This window comes from Thunnus maccoyii, chromosome 15 (assembly GCF_910596095.1).
Source record: "Thunnus maccoyii chromosome 15, fThuMac1.1, whole genome shotgun sequence".
Lineage (NCBI taxonomy): Eukaryota > Metazoa > Chordata > Actinopteri > Scombriformes > Scombridae > Thunnus > Thunnus maccoyii.
This window is the reverse complement of record NC_056547.1, coordinates 19,680,038-19,701,045: the sequence shown is the minus strand read 5'-3', so window position 1 is coordinate 19,701,045 and position 21,008 is coordinate 19,680,038. Positions and strand designations below refer to the sequence as shown.

Genomic DNA, 21,008 nt, shown 5'->3' with positions numbered 1-21,008 from the left:
TATCAATATGTCAATGACAGACAACAAGTCAGTATCTTTGATAGACATTTATTTTACAGTTATTTTTATCCCCATTATTCTGCTCAGTCTATTCTAAAAAAATAGATTTAGTCTCACAAGGGCTATTTATATTTAAATGAACTCATTACAAATCATATATCATTATAAAGTCAGTCAGATGGCTGTACACATTTATAAAGTCAGGGCAAAATAACAAAAGCTTCATTCTGTGATCATGTTACTGTGAGTATTTCCTTCTGACCACATGCAGTACAGTTAAAACAGGCACAAATCAAAACGGTCAGACTTAATTGAATATTTTAAAAATTTTAAACATATGAGGTAAACTGCACTTGGGTGATTTGTTATTTTTTCTTTTTCGCAATTCATTGTGAATATTTAGCACATTATCAGCAATGTTGTGACATCAGTCCCTAGGTGAATCATAGATGACATCACTTCTTGGGTAGTGTGTCCATGTATTTGCAGATGATTCCCAGCATGACCTCATCAGCCCCTCCACCAATCGACATTAACCTGGAATCCCTGTGGAAAAGACAAAGTTATTACAAACTGAGGTCTTTTCTGTCACAGTTATTTGAATTTCCTGCCACATCTGATTTACTGAAATAATTCCAGCAGTGAGTGACAACTTGGTGTATCCTGAAACCCCTTGTTCAGCTGCATTATTTGCCCCATCACTAGATGTCAGTACAGTGTAAAATAAGGACTTGGAGACCATGAATCAAGCACAGTGTTACTTGTAATAAAAAAGAGAAGGCTCCCAGCCCAACACTGCACAGCAGGAGGCTGATCCTAACTGCATGTCCTCAAGAGTTATTACTATTATTTGATCATATTCTACTTTAAAAGCCATCAGTCAATCTGACTCAAACTTTGCGACTCTGGAATTATGTTAAAATTCCTTCTGAAATACATGGAAGATTTATTATACTCTAGGTTTCTGTTACCACGGATAAATGGTAACAGAAACATTACACCCTCAGAAAAGTGCATATAGTTGACATCCAAATATAACAATAGTTGGCTCGCAAAGTGTTAGTTGCTGGTGCAGATATATATATATATATATATTTTTTTGCAATCAGATAACAGAGTGCGCGGGTGAGAAAATTGAAAATCATGGTGCTATGTGGTTCATACAATAGTGTATGCACACACCCACGCAGTATACTGTATATAGATATATTTATTTACATATTATTCAGTTCACCAGTGGTTGGTGGTTCAGTTCTTCAAACTACATTTCTAATCCTAACCCACTAAAACCAGGGTCACTGGACACAAGACATACTGTTGTTCATCTCTGTTGACGTTCCTCTGGCCAGTCTCACCTGTAGAATCTGCTGACCTGCACCTCACTGGTGAAGCCCATCCCTCCCCAGAACTGGAGACAGCTGTCACTCACTTCCCTGGCCAGGCGGCCCCCCTTTAATTTGGCCATGGACGCAAGCTTGGTGACATCGTTGCCTTTGATGTACATTGCTGCAATAAAAAAGGAGAGAAGTGGAACAAGCAGAGTAACAATGAGGAAAAGAAAGGTGATGGTGGTTTGGAAGGCTCTGACTTAGTATTTTTCCAAGTCGGGCCTTTTCCCAGTGCTTTCGATCAATGCTTGAATTGTTGTTACCATTAAGAGGGAGATGTGCGAACTGCATGATTTTCCTTGTTTCAATGTGTAAGGGAGTTAGTTTGTGTGTCTGTCTGTGTCTATCTACCTCTGTCACAAATACTTTGACCTGTTTCTGTGCAGCCAAATCTGACTTGAACTGTTACCAGCTAGATGAATTAATTTAAAGCTGCTAGCAACTGAAGTGGTAATAAACAGAGCATGAAGACAACAAGATCTTGGACATCTGCCAAACAGATCCAGACACAAATTCATATCATTAACACTGCAGCGGGAAGCACTTGAGGTTGTTTTGCAATTATTTTAGAATAGGTGGATATGTGCCAGTTTTTCAGGTGGCCAAGTCAGCGAGTTGTTGACATTGTGCCAGTACACACATAAAATCAACAATAGTTTGGGTGTTGGACAGGTCTGCTCTTATCGTGGTGTTACTGCTTTGATTCCTGGCTTTTCCTGTCCGTATCTTGAAGTTTCCTTCAGTGAGACAATGAAATGGTTCCTGATATAAAAGAACATCGTCTTCAACATGCCATTCCCATATTCCAAATTGTAAGCAGTTTGATTCAATTACCTAATTATTGACAACTAATGAGTTTGTAATTTATTGTATATTCTTTGAAAGGCAAATATAGTAGCCTAACCCTTTCAAGGAAAAAAACAATATAGCAAAAGACTTGCATGAAAATAAAGAAACGGCAATGTTAGAATAGCAGTTGAATGGCTGCAAAATCTAAGCTTAAAAAGCGAAAAATCAAATCAAATTGATACCACTTGAGTGAGACAGAATATAGTCATAGCTGACTATCTTAATACAGAGCTACCACAATATTATCCAGCCCGCTAACATGCCTTCTGTCATCTAAACAAACCGGTTGCGTTATACATGAACAAATCACTAAGTCAAGGCTAGTCTGGCATTCACATCATTCTTGTAGAGCTGAGTCAACTGTGTCCTTTCTTACTGAGAACTAAGTCTTATCTGTGGTTTTAATAGACTCATGCACTTAGTGTAGTTTTCTTAAAACACTTAACATGTTCCAAATCCAGATTTGAATAAGTGTAAGAAATAACTCAAGTTGATTTATGGATAAAGTGAAAAAAAAATCACCTTATTCTAGAAAAGCCTGTAGTGCAACATTTGAAAATAAATTGTATTGTTTATTTATTATTATTTCCACAATTAACATTACAGTGTTATAGCTGTAATAGCTGAAGGCTTTCCACTGCATTGGTATGTACATATGAAAAAAAAAAATCATACGGATGATTCATAATGATGCATAAATCATACGGTAAATATATAAACAAAAAGTCATAAACACACAAATATGCACACATAAAAACCAAAGCTGCAATATAAATACATCCATTTGTTATATGTGTATGTCCTCAGCCAAAAAGGAGCAAGCTAACACTCAAATTTGATTTATGTTGTGTCATCTCCCTCTATTAAGTGATCTCACCTGTAGCGCGGTGGAGGAGGGAGCGGAGCAGCTCGACCTCCGTCTGCAGTTCAGCCAACCTGAAATGAACCGACTGGTGGTAGAGGACAGGCTGCTTGAAGATCTTCCTCTGCCGTGTGTACTGGACGGTCTCCTGAATGATGTTGTCCATGGTGGTCACAACTGCAGATTGAGACAGGGAGGTGATGTAGGTTTGTTCTGTTCACTAAGTACAAACATCACTCACGAGCGTTACTACTATTGAATCCACACACGTGTCAAGTGTTCTGGTTTGGATTATATCACTTTGTCTTAGTGGTAAGAGTTTAATGCTTGTCTATGAGTGACTGTTATTTGTGTTTGATTTTTAATATGAAGCATCACAGCCAGAGAGAATATTACGGTTAGTTTCAGTAATAGCATATACAGTTTCTCTTCTAGTAAATTGTTTCTCATATGCTTGTTAATCAAAATAAAAAGCAGAAGTACTTTAAAGAAGATTAATGTTTTGAACTATGTAACCTCAACTCCCTACTCTTTGGACACTGAATCAGAAAAGGAAATAACCAATTTACAGTGAATTCTGTGGGAGACGGATGACGTGTGGTAAGAATGGGAGCGGGAAGTGAAGAAAACTAGGAAAGATAACATCTTAAGACTGGATATGGCCTCAGGAAGAGATAAAGCAAAGACAGGATGAAGGTGAATTATTTACTTATTCACCTTTTTACACACTCACCATTGGCCACTGCCCAGAGCCTTTCTTCCTGGAACTGAAGCATCTGGTAGGTGAAGCCCATGCCTTCCTGGCCAATGATGTTCTTACAGGGAACATGGACATCATCAAAGAACACTTCGGCTGTGTCTGATGACCACATACCAATTTTATCAATCTTTCGGGCGATGTGTACTCCTATAATGGGGAGGACAGGAAACAAAACAAATGCCATAATGCGTATTGGCAAAGGTACATTAATTATAAGAAATGCTATCGATAGAATGGATACAGAAATTATGAGCAGAGGGTGTTTTAGGGTTACCACTCTGGCAAAAAAATGTAAGAACATTGCAGTAAATCGTCTGTGTTTACTGTAGAACTGAGAAACCTACAGAGTCTTAAAATTAGGAAATTGTTTATAAATGTCAATGAATCCCATGGAGATTAATTAGAAACTGCAATTTCCTGCTAAAATGTTTTGTCCAAGACAAGCATCCCGAGACTGATCCTACCTGGCAGGTTCATGGGCAAACAGATGAGAGATTTGTTCCTGTGTGGGGGTCCGTCGCTGGTGTTTGCGAGGAGACACATCCAGTCAGCCTGGGTACCGTTGGTGGTCCACATCTTTCCCCCGTTGATCACATATTCATCCCCTTTCCTCACCGCCTTAGTCTTAATACCTGAATCAACGTGTGGTGGAGTGTGTAAATGGATGGTGAGATAGTTACACTTGGGAAGATGAGTGTGGGGATAAAAGGTTAAATGAATAGTTTCAATGGATGAATAAGCAGAGAAATACAATTTTGTTCCTTAAATCAAAAAGGCTTTAAAACACAAAGTTTCACCAAAGACTATTCTAAAGATCCTAAAGCTGGTGTTTTATTCAAGGTGAAACAAACATTATACATATGTAATCTGTGAAATCTGATGAAAGTGAGAGACGAGAATATCAGTGCGAATTCGATTTTATAGCTGCTGTATTTCTGGTTCCTCAATACTTTTTCGCAGCATTAGTGACAATCTTATTCAAAATGGCCCGTCAGAGGAAAAAAGGAAATCATATGATAATAAATGAGCAGATAATGATGAAGGGGCGACGTACTTGAGACATCAGATCCTGCTCCGACTTCACTAACTCCGAGGCAGGCCACTTTATCCCCCATGATGGACGGAAGGAGGAACTCTTTCTTTAGCTCAGCTGAACCAAACCTGCGCAAACACACACACACGAACACACAGAAATATTGGTAACTAGTTACTCTTAGAAACTGTGGTGAATCCAAGAATATTCTTTTTGCTATTGCTTTACTGTAAGCTACTATCAAGAAGACATCTATGAACTTTTAATACCTAATGTGAACATGATTGGCAGGCAAATCTTTACTAAAAGTTGTGTGAAACTCTTTAACTACATTATGTAACTGTGGCAAGAAAGAGCAATGGGTTGTGTGCTTTAAAACAACATCGTCATGTTTGAGGCAATTACAGTTGCAGTGGGACAGAGGAAGGAGTCTTATCCAGAAATTCCCAATGTATCCCCCTTTTACCCCCTGCTGCTCTCTTATTACTTCAACCTTATTGCAGGCTAGTGTAGATCCCCTCATTAAGCTCCTGAGACTGTAAGTGTGTTTCACTGAAATATTTCTTGTGTCACCAGCAGCTGTTTCATAGCAAGAGGATATAACAACAAGCCGAGGCCTACGTGGGTGAAAAAATTTCCAGATATATTTATACATGTACTGTCTCGGGAGTGTAACTTTGATAAAGGGCTGTGCAACAGGCTGTATTTTCTAGCATAACGGTAATAAAACCACTGAGATACATATTAAACACCACAGTAAAAAAAAGGCCTGAACTAAAAAAAGATTTTACTGTAAAGTTTATTTAATAAGATTTCACTTGACTCTCGCTCTTAGTGTTGAGATGTGCTGACACATTAGAGGGCTGATCTTCTTGACTTGTCACAATCAAAAACTAAAACTAAAACTGCCACATTTTGAAGTAAAAAGTGATTGACATGATCTTTAGTTTGTGTCTGCAGCCACTGTGTTACCAAAGGAGTATCACAGCTGAGCAGATGGTGCTGCAGAGTCTGTTAATAATCAATTTATTGTTCCACTGTAAAATCCTCTGCCTCCAGGATATAACACAGCTCTTAAATAGGCACATTTTAGGGATCCTTGCAAAAATGTGTACATTAGGGTACAAATAAACAACATGGATATGGATTTGGTATGTACAGAATGGACTTAGGATTAATTTCTTTTACACTAAAATATAGTCATGCTAAGAAAAGAGGGGTGAAAAGGGAGACAGAGAACACTAGATACCCAACAATGAAGAAAATATTTGAAATAAAAGTGTTTCTTTGATAGTTTGGTTTTAAAATGTAATACGTCCAACAAAATACTATTATATGCAGACTATACAGGCTGACAGTTGTTGCCAGGGGAAGCAATACAAGTAAGCTTTTATCATCTCAAAATGAGACAAGTACATGAGTAAGAGGAATGCTTGAAAATGTACTTCAGCTCCGACATGAGTGACTCTTTCAGTGGTGTAAAAAGGGAAAACCACAAAGCTGAAATTGTTGGCTGAGCCACTGACTAGCTGTTGTCCTGATGATTGTACCTGGCCAGTGCGGGAGTAGCCATGTCAGTCTGTACACCGATGGCCATAGGGATGCCTCCACAGCGGATGTTGCCCAGCTCCTCTGACACTGCCACGCTGTAGCTGAAGTCAAGCCCCAAGCCTCCATACTCTGCAAAAGACAAGACACACACTCCTTCAACTACCGCTCACAGTTCAAGGCTGAAAGTTCACTTTAAACTGTCTAGACATCTCTTGTGTTTAAATGTTTGTTTTTTCTTTTTGTGCACATTTGATAATAGAGCCCCATCACTTAGTTGAGAGAGAAAGAAGAAGAGAGAGCAAGTTATTTTGGACAAATGTACTTAAACTAGCCTTGCACTCAGTTTCTGTCTCCCTTACATCTGTTCCTCACACAATGCATAGCACATTATTATACATTCCAAATATTCTGAACTGATCTGTCACCACCAGACCATGCACTCAAATTCATTATAGGATGTTATCATTAATTGTACTATCTGTAATTATGTGTAAAAAGCACTGCTGGGAGATCAGCAGCATGCTGCAGATAAGGGTCACTGCCATCTAAGTGCCATCTCATCTGCTCTACTCAGTATATAAAACTTGTTTTTGATCTCTTAAACATCCCATTCACTGGAAAAGTTAAAAATGGATGTCCGTTTGCTCATTTGGAGACATTTGCAAAGACCTTAGGTCCTTAATGGAGTATAACAGTGCATGATAAACCAAGTTTAAAACATCACTTTCTGTCAGTTAGCCTCACACAGAGCATCCATTGTGAAATGAACAGCCTGATTTTCATACTGATATTCTTAATGCTAAAGGCCACTTTTCCGCCCATGTTTCATGGAATTAGCCAGTTAAATGCACTGGTTTTCTGCCACTAGGGTTCTCTCAATCAAAACAATAAGACCAGCATGGGATCATGGGAGTTGTTGCCTTCGTTATTAATCAACAATCATTGCTGTACAGTTTCTCTTAGACAGACAGTACTCTGCAGTCAGTTTCTGCAACTTCTCTAGTGGCTCCCGGCACAGTGCTGTGTTTTCTTTATTATTTTTATGTTAGTTTTAAGTTTATTTACAGGCTTAGGTAATGCTAAAATCCCCTACAGCCATCAGGAACCTTTAAACCTCAGAACAGATTACACACAACTCTTCACTATCATCACAGACAATTTCCTCATCGATATTGTGCGCTCATCTGTCTTGCAGTGGCGGTGAGTGGACTATATATGTACAACGCGTATATACTGTGTCTATTTTTATGCCATGTATGTCCTTATGTGCTCTGCCCTCCCCGGGAGCCGAACTATCTGCAGAGGTTTCCTCCTCTCCAAAACAAATAAACCCGGTGATTAAAACCAGTAAAAAAACACTGAATAAAGCAGTTTCACGATAAAAATCAGTGTTTCTCCCAAGCTGTTCGGCAGACACAAGACTTTGCAAAAATGTGGCTTAAAATTGGATAAAAACTCAATTTATGACAGCTTCTGGCAGATGACCACAACGCTGACGCACGCATCTTGTGTGCGTGTATTCTTTGGTAGAGGGTAAAGGAGATGACGCCATTGTTGCGGACAGCCACAATGCTGACGCATGTGCACAAGATGATCATCATCTGGTGCACGTATACTCTTTGGTAGAGGGGGTAAAGGGAACATGACACCACTGACAGGCAACCAAATGAAACGGACCATTACCTTGATTAAAATTACAGATCTCTCTGCATTTGAAAACTGTTGGAAAGAGTTGGGATAATGTGCTAAGTACACAACTCTAGTCACTTCAATGAGGAAAAGTTACATATTATACCTTTAATGTACCTACTCTCATAATGTATTTCTCTCAAGTTGTTTGTGGTTAATACAAACAAATCCAAATATTGTCAAAATGAAACTGTGAGAATCAATGTTCTCATCATCATCCAATGCTGGTCTAGCCAGTTAAATCTGACAGCGATTCATTTAGGACAAATCTTTGGATGATAATGTCCAGTCAGCCAAAAGTAACAGCAATGAGCATTTGAGAAATGCTCGGTGCTCAGTTCTCCTATGACTAAATAGAGTATGCCAACCACTGGATGATGGATACTAGCACTGACTGACAATGAATAATTATGAGCGAATTTACCGCATGGAGGCCTGCAACTCTAGCTAAGTGGTTTAATATCACCTGTCAGACTAGTTATCGAATAATGGAAAGCGCAGTCAGGCAGACTGTCAGAGAGAGACAGGGAGTGAAAGAAAGCGAGCAAAATAAATGGGGACAGACAAAAAGGGTGAGATATAGCGGGACAAGCAAACAAGGGAGCGGGGGGAGCCAAAAATAAGAGGAAACAGGTGCAGCTGTGCAGCGATACCGCGCGGCTGGAAACCCTGCGGTGGATAATGTGGACGAAGGGAAGCACTGAGGTTTATCCCACTTTAAACAAAACAGCAGGCTGTCTAGTTGAACAAGCAAGCAGAAGAAAAACAAACACAATTCTATCACAAATGTCAATCCTATACGCATATGGTTCTTCTGAACAGCAGATGTTCCTCAGCATAGGTTCTCATCAGTTGGAGCCCTATATGAAACATATACTGACAGATAAAGGATGAGAGAATTTAAAGGTGCAGCACAAGCAGACACTAGCAACAATTTTCTATTCTATTGTCTTCCTGTATTGTGTCATCACAGCAACATAAGTGACCGGATGATAAAACAGATCACTGCTCCTTGGAGGATGACACATGGAAGAGAGAGTCAATAAATCGCTGTTATAAACTCATCTCCAAGAAAATTCTGTACTACAATGGAAATAGGTGTAATTGCACTAGAATTCAACTCACGATTGCATGAACCGCCATAACAATGTATTGCAATATTAAATATTAAAGGTCACTGTTTTAGTAATGATTCTGAATAGAAAAACTAGCCACTATAATGCATTCATTGTGGTATTACTAAAGAAAAAATTATCAGAAAGGAAACTACTTGGCACAGGTCTCTCTGAGCGATTATCCACCTAAACATCAGTATAAAAAATATTCAGTTAAAGGGGAAACTGTGCAGGCTGCCAGGGTCTCTGAGGCAGGACACAAGGCCATTGCCATGGTGTGAACTGCGGATACTTCTCTGTCAGAGCAAAGGAAAACAGGCAGGGAGCCAAAGGTTGTCTTCTCCCTCAACATGGCTGCCTTGGAAAAACTTCCTGTTCTCATGTTTTTAAAAGTAATAATACCTTTACTTGTACATGGAAAAGTAGTGGAAAATGAGTGTTGAGCTTTCTTGTCTATGGACTAAGTAAGGGGACAATGTGTGGCTCCAAAAATTGCTAACAGGTACATTAAATTTGTTGCCCGTTTCAAACATGTGACCATTTAAAGTTCAAACCCCTGCCCTTTATCTATGTAGTTCCCTGGCAGTGATCCATGTCCCCAGATTTAAAGTCATTGTTGCACACAGAGGGGCTCCCAAGTCATAAAATGCCTAGAAACAAGAATTGAAAACAGACCAAAATAATATTTTGGGCCAACTCTCAAATTAGTTTTATGCTATGACTTGTACGTTATGGCAATATGCTAAATGGCCCGATGAGCGTCTGAGTGCTATGATCACTACAGCAAATGTAACTGCAACATATCACTAAGACACTGCCTTAACAAGTCACTGAAGTCTTACACAGAGTATTTGAGACATATTTTCCATGAAATAACCACTAATTCCAAAACGTTATCCATAATTCAAACTATAAATTAATTTCACTGGTTCCCTGTGCAGTTTACCCCTACAAAGTATTTTCTACAACCGTGTCTGTATCTTGAAACAAAGCAGAAGATTTCGGGTAATTCTTAAACATAAATTCATTGTGACTGAGACTAGACTGCTACTCAATCATATGCTGTACGACTTTCTTATAAGAGCTTTTTTTAGTGGTGTGTTTGTCTTGAGTTCTTTTCTGATCTAGGCCTTCAAATACTTCTTTCATTCCAGCTGAATCATCTCTCTATTGCACAGACTCCTCAGTCCCTATTCCCATGTCTGTAATCCAAGCCACTAAATCAATTAACCCAGAGCAGAATTCTTTGCGAGTGTGCTTCGTTAGTCAGTATGGCAAGAAAAGGGCCACGTCTAGCTGTGGTTACTCCAACTGCACTATTTTTGCAAAGACTAATACTATGGTAGCTTTAGTCATTCCCACTATTATCACGGTTGTTTCTGAATTACTTGAAACCTTCATTTTTCATTTTTTAGAATTTAGTTTACCAAACACTGAGCAGGACATCATAGCAGGTAATCTACCACCTGATTATACAGCGTGTCTTTACACCTTCTTCCGCTGGGCCGCTCCTCCTCTCTAATCCTGTCAACTAATGCTTAATGCTTGTGCACTCAGCACATTTTAATTCCCTTGCCCTCCCTCTTCTCTGACCTACAGACTTGTGGTAGAACCTTCTTCGCACAATTCACTAACAGTGTTGTTCACACATCTGTTCTTTTCAACATCAAAATGTTTTTTACCACAGTGATGTTATCAAGGTAAGACTGAGAAGTGGCAAATCAATAAAGAGATATCAGTCTTTTTTTTGTGGAAATTTTTAGATTTGTGCATTTCATCTTCAGAATTAACTACTACAAATCACAACCACAAATATCTCGGGTTTCTGTGCTCTACTTATCCGCTCCCTCCTCCACACCAGTAGTGACACAGCTGGGTACACATCTGGAAATGGGATATACTGTAACAGACAGCTGTTGTGGGATGTTGCTGTGACACCAGCACCTATCATCACAGTGGGAACATTTCTAGACCAGACCAACTGTAATGTATGGCTGTCAAACAGAAAGAAAATGAATGGAACATGAATTCAGCTGTAAAAAAAGACGTGCCAAATGTTCCTGAGATGGTCAAATGCACAGACAGTGAAGAATTCCTCAGTTTCCACTGCTGCAGGATTCATTTTGGTCCACCTACAGTGTCCCTATGTTTAGGCAAATTATATCCACAACTTTAAATTCTGAGCAACTGTTTTTCATTGTCTTCTTGGATTGAAAAAGGGAGTTTTTGCAATGGCGACAGAAACAGCATGTCCCAGCAACATATATCATGTAGACTGAGGCCAAGATGGTTAATCAGTCTTCATATTTCCATGGATCACCCACTAAAATTCCCAAGAATACAAATGGACTTAAATCTGTGTCAGAAAATGCTCTCTCACACTTTCAGAGCCATTTTCGTATAATGGATACATATTCTGTAAACACAAGCCTAACATCTCTAGGCTTTTAACTGTTATTTTATGCTCATAACTTGTCCATTTAAAGCATTCAGGTAAATGTAAAAAAGCAGGTGAAAAGGTTCAAATCTAGTAGGTTTTAGCAGTTTGCTCACAGAGATGTTATTATATTAACTTACTCAAATTTTACTGTATTTTTAAAACAAAAGTTGTCTATGAGGTTTAATCTGGCTAAAGGCTATTCCATCAGCAAGAAAGGTGCTCTGAGCTTGGCACCCTGACGTTATGGTTATCATCATTTCCCAGCAAGCTTGTTATCTCCTTAGATAATTTCACAGAAAACAAGCCTCCTTCAACATAAAAAAAGCCTTCAAGGTCTTTAAATCAGACATTTTTCCCATTGCTCTGCTCCAGATAATGCACACAAAACCCACTTGATTAATTAAGCTCTCTCATCATTTCTCAGAAGGAGTTATCTCTGATTAAAAAATAATAATCACTCACATTTAGGCTATCCTAAATCCCTCTTCAGAGTTACAGGGGTTGGAGCCTATCCCAACATGCACCGCTAGTCCATTATAGATCTAAAAAAGACATAAGTGGGCAGACAAACACACCAGCTCTTGTTCCTATGGGCAATTTCATGCCACAACAACAGGATAGAGAAACTGATTCTTGGAGATAGCTGTTGTGAGGCGCTATTGACTGAGCTATTGCATCACCCAAAAGCTTCTGCTGCAGCTTGTATATGTTTAACACAACTAAATATTGTATTTTTATTGGTTTTTGAATACTAACCTCTCAGAAGAACAGATAATCTTGAGACATCTTACCAACTGGTTTGTTGACTCCAAGAAAGCCGGCACTTCCTAAGATCTTGAAGACTCTGTGGGCTGGAAACTTCCCTTCTGCTTCCCACTGATCCACATGTGGATTGATCTCCTGATCGATGATCTATAGCACAAACACAACAGAAAAGAGATACGATATGTTTGAATGTGTTTGTGTTTGCATATTTCTGTGTGAACAATGATAACCCTGCTATTCAATCTCCCATCTCTAACAAAGACCAGAAGGATATACATTATGAGGAAGAAGGAATACAATTATTTCTACACATACATGGGTTTCCTGCTGTGTGGTGCACATCTCTACTTAAGTCTATGTAATCTATCTCTTGCAGACAGCCAGATAAGGTATTACATATCAATGAATAGAGAGCAGGCTGGAAAAATGTATTACATGGTGAATCTATAATGATGACAACAATGAATACAGTGACAGTAAGCATGGCATGCCATTTCCTATACTGCATGTATGTATGTTATCAGTCCCCTACTGATAACCAAGGCTTGGCTGGTGACATACAATATGACAAGCTGCAGGCTCATAAAACAATGCAATGACTTTGGCCTCAATCCCAATATTAGTCATTTTGGAGCACAAAATTGTGCTAAAAACAACACCATGACAGAATTCAGAGATGATGTTGTACTGAAGATGTTGATAACCAATACTGTGCTGATATTCAGTATCTTCAACCATTTGTAAGCCAATATTTTTGCAACTACGTGTTTCCCGCATATTTTTTATTCTTGGCAGGGTAATGAAACCTCTGAAGTAATATTTATAACAGCATGGAAATGTAAGGCTCAGTACTGAGACCCATACTAATGACATTCCTTCAGGTTTAGCAGCCATTCCATCGAAGCCTAAAATTAAAGCTGAGTATATTATATACTTCAAGAATGGAACATAACCAGCATTTAGCATGTAGCTGTGGTTAAGGAATGGTTTCCAGTATATTTGAGGTGGATAACATTACTTGGCTGATATCTGATTTTGATAACTAAAGCTAATATTATATATTTACAAATGTACCAGCTTCATACTGATTTGTACCAGAATTTAATAAAACAATTAATTCGTATGCAAGGAACAGATTCTAGTCGTCTTTCCACTGCATTTTGCACATAATTTTTCAACAGTGAGAGCTGCTTTTGTTTTGTCTCTCAACTCTGATTTAAAGCAGCATTGTGCTTTATCAGTGTCTACCACTATTGGCTAGTTTTGTGAGTCATGAACAAAATATCCGTAGGGAGTGAAGAATGGGTTACAACCTAGCTTCGGAATGATTGAACCTTGGTGCCGTGACTCATTTTGAGCACCTGGAAGTGGTCCACAGCTGGAAAAGCACTTATGAATGACCCATCTATTGAGACACTCATACAGTGCTATTTTTGTGGGAACTCAAGCTGCTTCACAGACATGGGTGCTGGTGAGAAAAAATCTTTTGACTGAAGTTTTTTCTACTGGTATCCAGGTTGTGAGGTGAAGCTGAACAATGACAAGCGCCAAAGGCATGAAGTCACCTGGGGGGATCCAGGGCCATGCCCACCCCCCACAATTTTTTTTTAAAATTTTTTTTTAAATGTTGCAATTTGGTGCATTCTGGCCATGATTTTTATCCCTGGTAAAGGCACCTATTGAGAGCAGTGACAGTAACAGCAGAGTCACTATATAAACTCAATATCTCACTGTGAACAAATCTAAAATGTCTAAAAATGTCTAAAATAAAATAAATAATATTCCTGACATCACAATACTGAGTGAAGTTTTGAAAGAATGAAGTATCTGTATCAGTATCGGTCATTCATCCTGTCCTCCTCCCTCTGCTGTTGATGTGATTCACTGGGAGGGGTGGGTTTGTCTCAAGTCAGCAGCTAAGTTTACAAGATTCTGCCAAATTTTAAGATACATGACAAACTAAGCGTAAGAGTTAAAAAGACAGTTTTCGTTTTAGCTTGTTCGTAAGCATTCGCTATTAGCTGATCTAGTGTGCTGTGGTTGTGTAAAACATAGCGGCGGTGGCTGAGAGACTTTGGACATAGCAGATTGAAATATCACTTTTCTATATGTTCAATCTTGTTGAACAGGTGTATTGATTAAGTACTGGATAAAACTGCCATACCTTTGATCATTTTGGAGAAAATAAGACACATAAAATCGATGCATATACAACCACGGGAAGTTTGAATAAGCCTTGATGTCTAAAACAATGAGCGTCTCTTTCCCTTGCTGTTAAACCGTATACAATGCAAAAAGCAGAAATGCGGTGGCAGAGTAAAATGTTTTTTTTGCGTTAGTGGTAAAAATGATGGAACAAATAATGCACTTTTGACGGAAATCCGCCTGTAGACAGAGCTTTTGCACCCATGCACAAAGAATGGGCAGCAGACCTACAGTGTGTGTTATTGTTTGTGTGAAATTGTGTCATTCCTCTTTAACAATTCTACCTGCCACAGTAGGGTTGGAAAACAGGAAGTTTGAGTATACAATGCGACAACAATAGTTTCTGCAATATGTATTAAATACTGTTCATGCCGTTAAAAAAAAAAAATCAAATAATAAATAAATATATAAAATAAAAACTTATGTACTATGACTTTCCTTGTCTGTCTTCATTCAAGCAATCAAACACTTGTCCGCTACAATCTTATAAACAATCATTTTAAAATGTGTTTTCATTGTTGTTCATTCCTTTTAATGCACAAACATTTTAAATGGTCTATGGTGTCCACACAACCCTGACGGTCTGCTCTATAAATGTGTTTTTCTGCTCAGGACAATAAGCAGTCAATGGTAGGTAAAGTCAATGAAAAGCAATGATTAAAACAAAAGAGGCATTTAGTGAAAATACTGTAGGAATCATCACATTTAAACCTCATCCAATGACATTAGTTAAATGAGCCATGTGTATTAATATGGATTATGACATATAAACCCTACTTTATTACTCTTTCATTTAGCTTTGGCTAAATCTATGCTTGAGAGTGAAAGCACAATCAGCACTAAAGCTAGACTAGGCCTATGTTTACCATTCAAACTATAAAAACAAAGCACCAAAGAAGAATTCACAGGTTTTTCCAGGATTGCAAGAAGTGATGCGCACTCATTTTCTTCCTCCAAAACACACAAACGCAAACCAGCCAACGATTCAACTAGCCAAGAAAAACGTACTGGTTGAAAGACATCTGAATACAAGACAGAAAGCATGGACATCATCTTTTTTACCACCCAGAACAGAAAACAGACACTGCTTTCAACAGATATATGGGACACATGCCCAGGCCTGAATCTGTGATAATCAGACTAACTTACATGACCTCTAACACAAAACAGTGCAGTAAAAAAGCAGGTACTGGTCCCGTGTAACCTGCAATAAAAAAATCCATGTTCAAAGTTCAGATCCTGAGGAGGGAAAGGGAGGTACCACTAGCTGCTGGAAAGGGAAACATAGAGGTCACAAGACCGGGAGTGATCCCACAACGTTTCACAAAGGTTCCTGTGGACTATTTGCATTGCATACCACAACAGTTTCACATCACCAAACTCTTACGTGGTAAGATAGAGTAAACAATATTGCGATATAAATTCTTACAAAAATGTCCAGTCTGGAGTATCAGTGCTTTTCTCTACATGAAGCACAAGGCAGGGCTTCTCTGTGGAAAGCAAAATGATTGTGTTAAAGTGGATTTCACTTTCTATGACACAATATACAATAAGTTAAGGCCTGGAATCACAGGTTTACTCATAATATGATCCTGTCAAGATGTTTTGACAATTATGGTTGGACAATATGATGTTAGACGACAGAAAATCATCAGGACGGCAGAGTACTGGATATACCATGATTAGTCAGGTATTTAATTTACTAATTAGTATAAAATGTAGACATTCCAATATGGTTATTGATTCTCAGATTAATACTAGAAAATGTATGATAATGTAAATCATTATCATGGTATATTATATACACCATGTTATAGATTATAGCCATCTCACCTTCCCTTATTACCAATGATAACCACGGTGTAAGCATGCAGGAAATTCACAGAAAAGGCTACATCAAAAGAGAGTCACTCGTTTTTCAAGCATAAAATGCCATTTTATGCCATAATGCCGATGACATTTGCTAGTTTCAGCTTCTCAAATGTAAGAATGTAATGCTCTTCTTTGTCATATGTGATAGTAAATAAAATATCTTTTTGGACTGTTGGTCAGACAAAGCAAGCAGTCTAAAGACAAGACGAAAATGAGAAAAAGTAATGGGCATTGTTTCCTCCGTGTTTGATATTTATAGACTTAACAATTAACCAATGAATCGGAAGAATAATTGGCAGACTAATTGATATTGAAAATAATTGGTAGTTGTAGCCACACATCACAATATATGTGTGAGTGAAGAAGAAAACATCCTAGAAAAGTTTATTTTCTTATGGAAGACTTTGAAATAATGAAAACATTTGTTTTGCATAGATAGCTTTTATATTGTTTTTCTATGTAAATTACATTTTTGCCAAACTACAGTGGTTTAATGTCAATTGCCAGAAGTTGATATTAACATGTATTATTATGTGTCATGTAATCCCATGTGGGATGGACCACTTTAATGGTATGACAAGAAAATAAAAATTAATTTATTCAATACATTATAAAAAGGGAAAAATACGTTAAACAGAACTCAACTCTGTATTGTATTTAATCATTGCATATATGTTTTATGTATATTATATACTATAAATATTATGAAGTTTATAGCAGTGTGTACCACGCAGAGTGTACTAAAGTCACAGTCTCTTTCTCACAGCAACATTAGGATGCGAACCATGATTAAAACGTCAAATAGCTATAAACTAGCAAATGGCTTAACTACAAGAAAGCAAAGAGTTCAAATGTCTGCGGTAAAAGTGGTAAAGAGCTCTTCCTCCGTATTATGATATATCGCATTTTGATGCTTTGCCCTACCCTTACTTTGGATACACAAACTGAATATCAAGTAGTTGGAGAGAACAGGAGCCAACTAATTCAGCCAAAGAATCAACAGATGCAGAAGAGGGCCCTGCTGAAGTCCAACTGCAACGTATGCTGGAGCAGAAAAAAAAAAACTATTTAAACTCAGTTGGACTTTAATGTGAAATTTTGGCAAAAGAGTGGTAATTTGTAACTAAAGAATTATAGCCCAATGTTGCTCTGTAACAACTTTGATTTGTCTGTCTACAGTACATTTCCTTTGTAATGTTGGGGGAAATCCCAGTCTGAAACTAGGGAAGGTTGCTCATGTGAAGCCTTTCCCGAGAGGTGCTAGTCAGATCTCAATTGGCTGGTTATCTTCATTAAGAGCAAGACTTCCAGCCTCACCAGTCTTGGCCGGTTTGGTAGTATGAACACATTGGAAGCTCTGGAAGTCCAATTTCTTAGCATGGAAGTCATTTTTCCAGTCTATAAATGAGCCCATGAATACACCACTCCAAGTAACACACACAGCTACACAGACAACAGTCCTACAAGGTCCTCTGCCCTCCCCATACACTAACAGAAAATTTGTAGTGGAAACGAACGTCTGACCTTGAACGGTCGCTGAGGGATTTCCTATAACCCCATTTGTATACCATCTTTAAACACATTATTCTACAGTGAATTCTTTTAATAAACCATGCCGCCTCAAGTTCCCTTTCCTGCACTAACAACATATTGTTCTGAATTTCCTTTTCACATTTTCATCCTTCCCATTATTCCCAGTGCTAGTTTATTTTCAACCCCTTGGCATCCTTTGAAGGTTTAGTCACACAATAAGCTTCCCTCCATTTACTGCAACATCTTTGCTCCTTACCTTAAATTAGGCTCTTGTTGTTATTTTTATAGCCTGTGTCTCCAATGTCTGTCTAGTAATATCCAAAATGAGTCAGTCTGACTACTAATGCTTGCTTTGATTAGTGTCTACCGTAATTCTGCATGTCACAAATAAACTGTAGCGATGACAAACGAGGCAGACTAAGTTACAGAAGAATAAGGTGGGAACTAAAAAACACGTGTGATATTCCTGTAAGCAAAATACACTTGCATTGTTTAATAAAGCATTTCAGTGAGTCTGAATGTCCCAAGGGAATAATCTTTTGTCTGCTGCTATGAGTTCATGCATGATTTTACAGTCTCTTTGACGCCTGCTATTAACATCCATCTTGAAAACTTTTATTGTTAAGATGGCTAGTTGCATATCTGAACACTTTCCATATCTGATTACAGTCCAATCACGCAGGATGCATATTGCTGTCTCTCGGCATGTGACTGAGATATAGAGATCTTTGGCTCACATTGTGAACATTTGTCTATACACATAGTGGAATGTGCCCAAAGTTTGGTGAGCCTTCCTATGGATGCCCTGTACTGATGGTACATGAAGTTTTGACCTATCATTAGGTCCCGTGAATATCAGGCCATACTGTCATAAATCTTGAAGCCCGGCCGATATATCAATATTGGCCTATCCCAGATACACTGGTATATATCGGTATCAGTGTATATGTTGTCCGATATGCACCAATATTTTTTTATTTTTTTTTTGGTTATATAAGCAGCATTTTATGTATATTTGATCCTTTTTCTTAATTCAAATTTTATATATATATATATATATAGTTCTAGTTTTATTTTATTTATAGTCATTCATAACTATAAATAAACTTTATTGGACAATAAAATTTATTGTTTAAGTGTAAAATATCCTGCCTCCATTACATATCTTTGTAACAAGTGTTTGATATTTGAGGGACCATTGCAAAATATCGATATCAGAATTTTTTTTTCTCCTAATATCGGTACTGGCCCCAAAAATCCACTATCGGTCAGGCTCTAATAATCTACTGAGCAGGTGACACCATTCTCTAACCCTAACCTAATGTGTCTTTACACTGAATCCTATGCTTGCCCAAGCAAAGAGCAGATACTCAGCTGCTTAACCAGGCCTTATATCTATATTATATGTGCTTAGGCACTGGCTTGATAGGCAGTTTTTCAAGATAATCAAGAGATGAAGTTGTGTGTGAGTGTAAGAGTGCAGGTGGTCTACATGGTCACACAATTGTTCCTGGCAAGCTATATAATACCAGATGTTGAAAATCTGAAATGACAAAATTATAGTCCTAGGTAAATCCAGTGCAAGAGCAGAGATGCTGCAAATGTTGGCAAGAGGACCGCTGACATTAATCAAGTTGCCAGCGGCTTTGTGTTTGATATTGTAAACCAGTGTAGTCTCAGTGTACCTGGCGCTTTGCCTTGCTGTCCTTTATTCACCTTCTCGTAACCTACGAACAGAAACATAAAGGCTTGCACAGTCATTTCAGGATGCAGACATATATTTAAAAAAAAAACCCTTGCAAATATTGTAGCACAGTCAGAACAATGTTCAGCAGGAAATTTGATGTTTATGGCTGAAGCTGAAAGCATAATAGAGCAGCGACAGCCATTGACACAGTTAACTTGAGGGGGACTATATAACAAGCTAGCATAGTGACCTCTCACCCACTTTTAGTTCACTGCCTCCGGCTGCTTCTTACATGCACATACGGCGGAATGATACTGCTTCTTTCTGGTTTACACTCACGGGCATAAAAATATCCAACCGTCAACTGATAAACAAAGCAAAAAACAAGCTTTTGTTTTCATAGTAACGTCAAAGCTTGGTAGCTAACGTTAGCAGTCCTGCATACCTTTTTGAGGGACTCCTTTAATGCAAAGTGCTCTTGTGTGTAGAGTAAATGGTCGCCCGTAGTCTCTGGGGCACTGGCCGTTACAGGTTTAGATGACACATTTTCAGACAACGACCGGACACCAACAAATGAGGTGATTTTGTAGAAATTACGGCTGTTGACTAGCAGGTTTAAACGCTGGGCTCCTTCACGCAGCGCCATATCTGTTTGACAGCAGTCTGAATGCGCATGCGCAGGATGTGTCTATCCTGTAATGCACGTAGGGTTTCTACAGAAGTAAAAAATTAACCCTGGTGGAAAATTTAGATGTTGGTAATGTTTGACTCACCGTCTTCCGTCATTTAGGAAAATGCCACCATTAAACAAATAGAATAGGTACTCCTGTAGTTTCCAGGAAAGCTACAGTTGCCATTCGCATCCCTGTGGTTCTCAACAATTGGGGTTGGACACCCTCAGAGGGTCACAAGATACATCTCTGAGGTTGCAGAATAAAATAAAAATAAAAATCCACTTAAAATCAGGTAATCAATTTGTAAAACATGCATGCTTTGGGTGTGTTTTTTCATTCATCATTCCAGGCATCTACTGGATTTGATTCATTTTCTTATGATATTAAACTCAGTTTGCAGTCTTGAAACATGTTTGAATTGTATAAAATCAAATCACATTTTCATTAAGTTTCTATTATTGTTGTGAGATATTGAAGTCTGTGCATAATCATGCAGTTATTGGAACTGGAGTCAAAGTCCTTGTACATGTTAACATACTTGGCTAATAAAGCTGATTGTGATTCTGATTGTAATGTAGCAGTGAC

The 21,008-nt window shown here is 38.3% G+C and overlaps 1 protein-coding gene across 1 annotated transcript; it reads right to left on the bottom strand.

Moving 5' to 3' along the window:
• Nucleotides 1-32: 32 nt before the first annotated feature.
• zgc:85777 (uncharacterized protein LOC405871 homolog) lies at nt 33-20,417 on the bottom strand. Its single transcript, XM_042435514.1, has 9 exons — nt 20,195-20,417; nt 12,479-12,599; nt 6,443-6,572; nt 4,914-5,020; nt 4,324-4,491; nt 3,833-4,006; nt 3,115-3,276; nt 1,356-1,506; nt 33-546 (listed from the first exon to the last, which is right to left on the bottom strand). Exons 1-9 carry the CDS (start codon nt 20,393-20,395, stop codon nt 456-458), a joined length of 1,305 nt encoding a protein of 434 aa, XP_042291448.1. The 5' UTR covers nt 20,396-20,417; the 3' UTR covers nt 33-455.
• Between the last annotated feature and the right edge of the window lie 591 nt (nt 20,418-21,008).

Bases quoted from the DNA above. Each gene is read 5' to 3' on its own strand.
- zgc:85777 (XM_042435514.1), bottom strand. From the start codon at position 20,395: ATGGCGCTGCGTGAAGGAGCCCAGCGTTTAAACCTGCTAGTCAACAGC. The intron at 12,600-20,194 runs GTATGCAGGACT...TTTGTGCTATAG, and splicing joins TAAAGGAGTCCCTCAAAAAG to ATCATCGATCAGGAGATCAA. The intron at 6,573-12,478 runs GTAAGATGTCTC...TGTCTTTTGCAG, and splicing joins TGGAGTCAACAAACCAGTTG to AGTATGGAGGCTTGGGGCTT.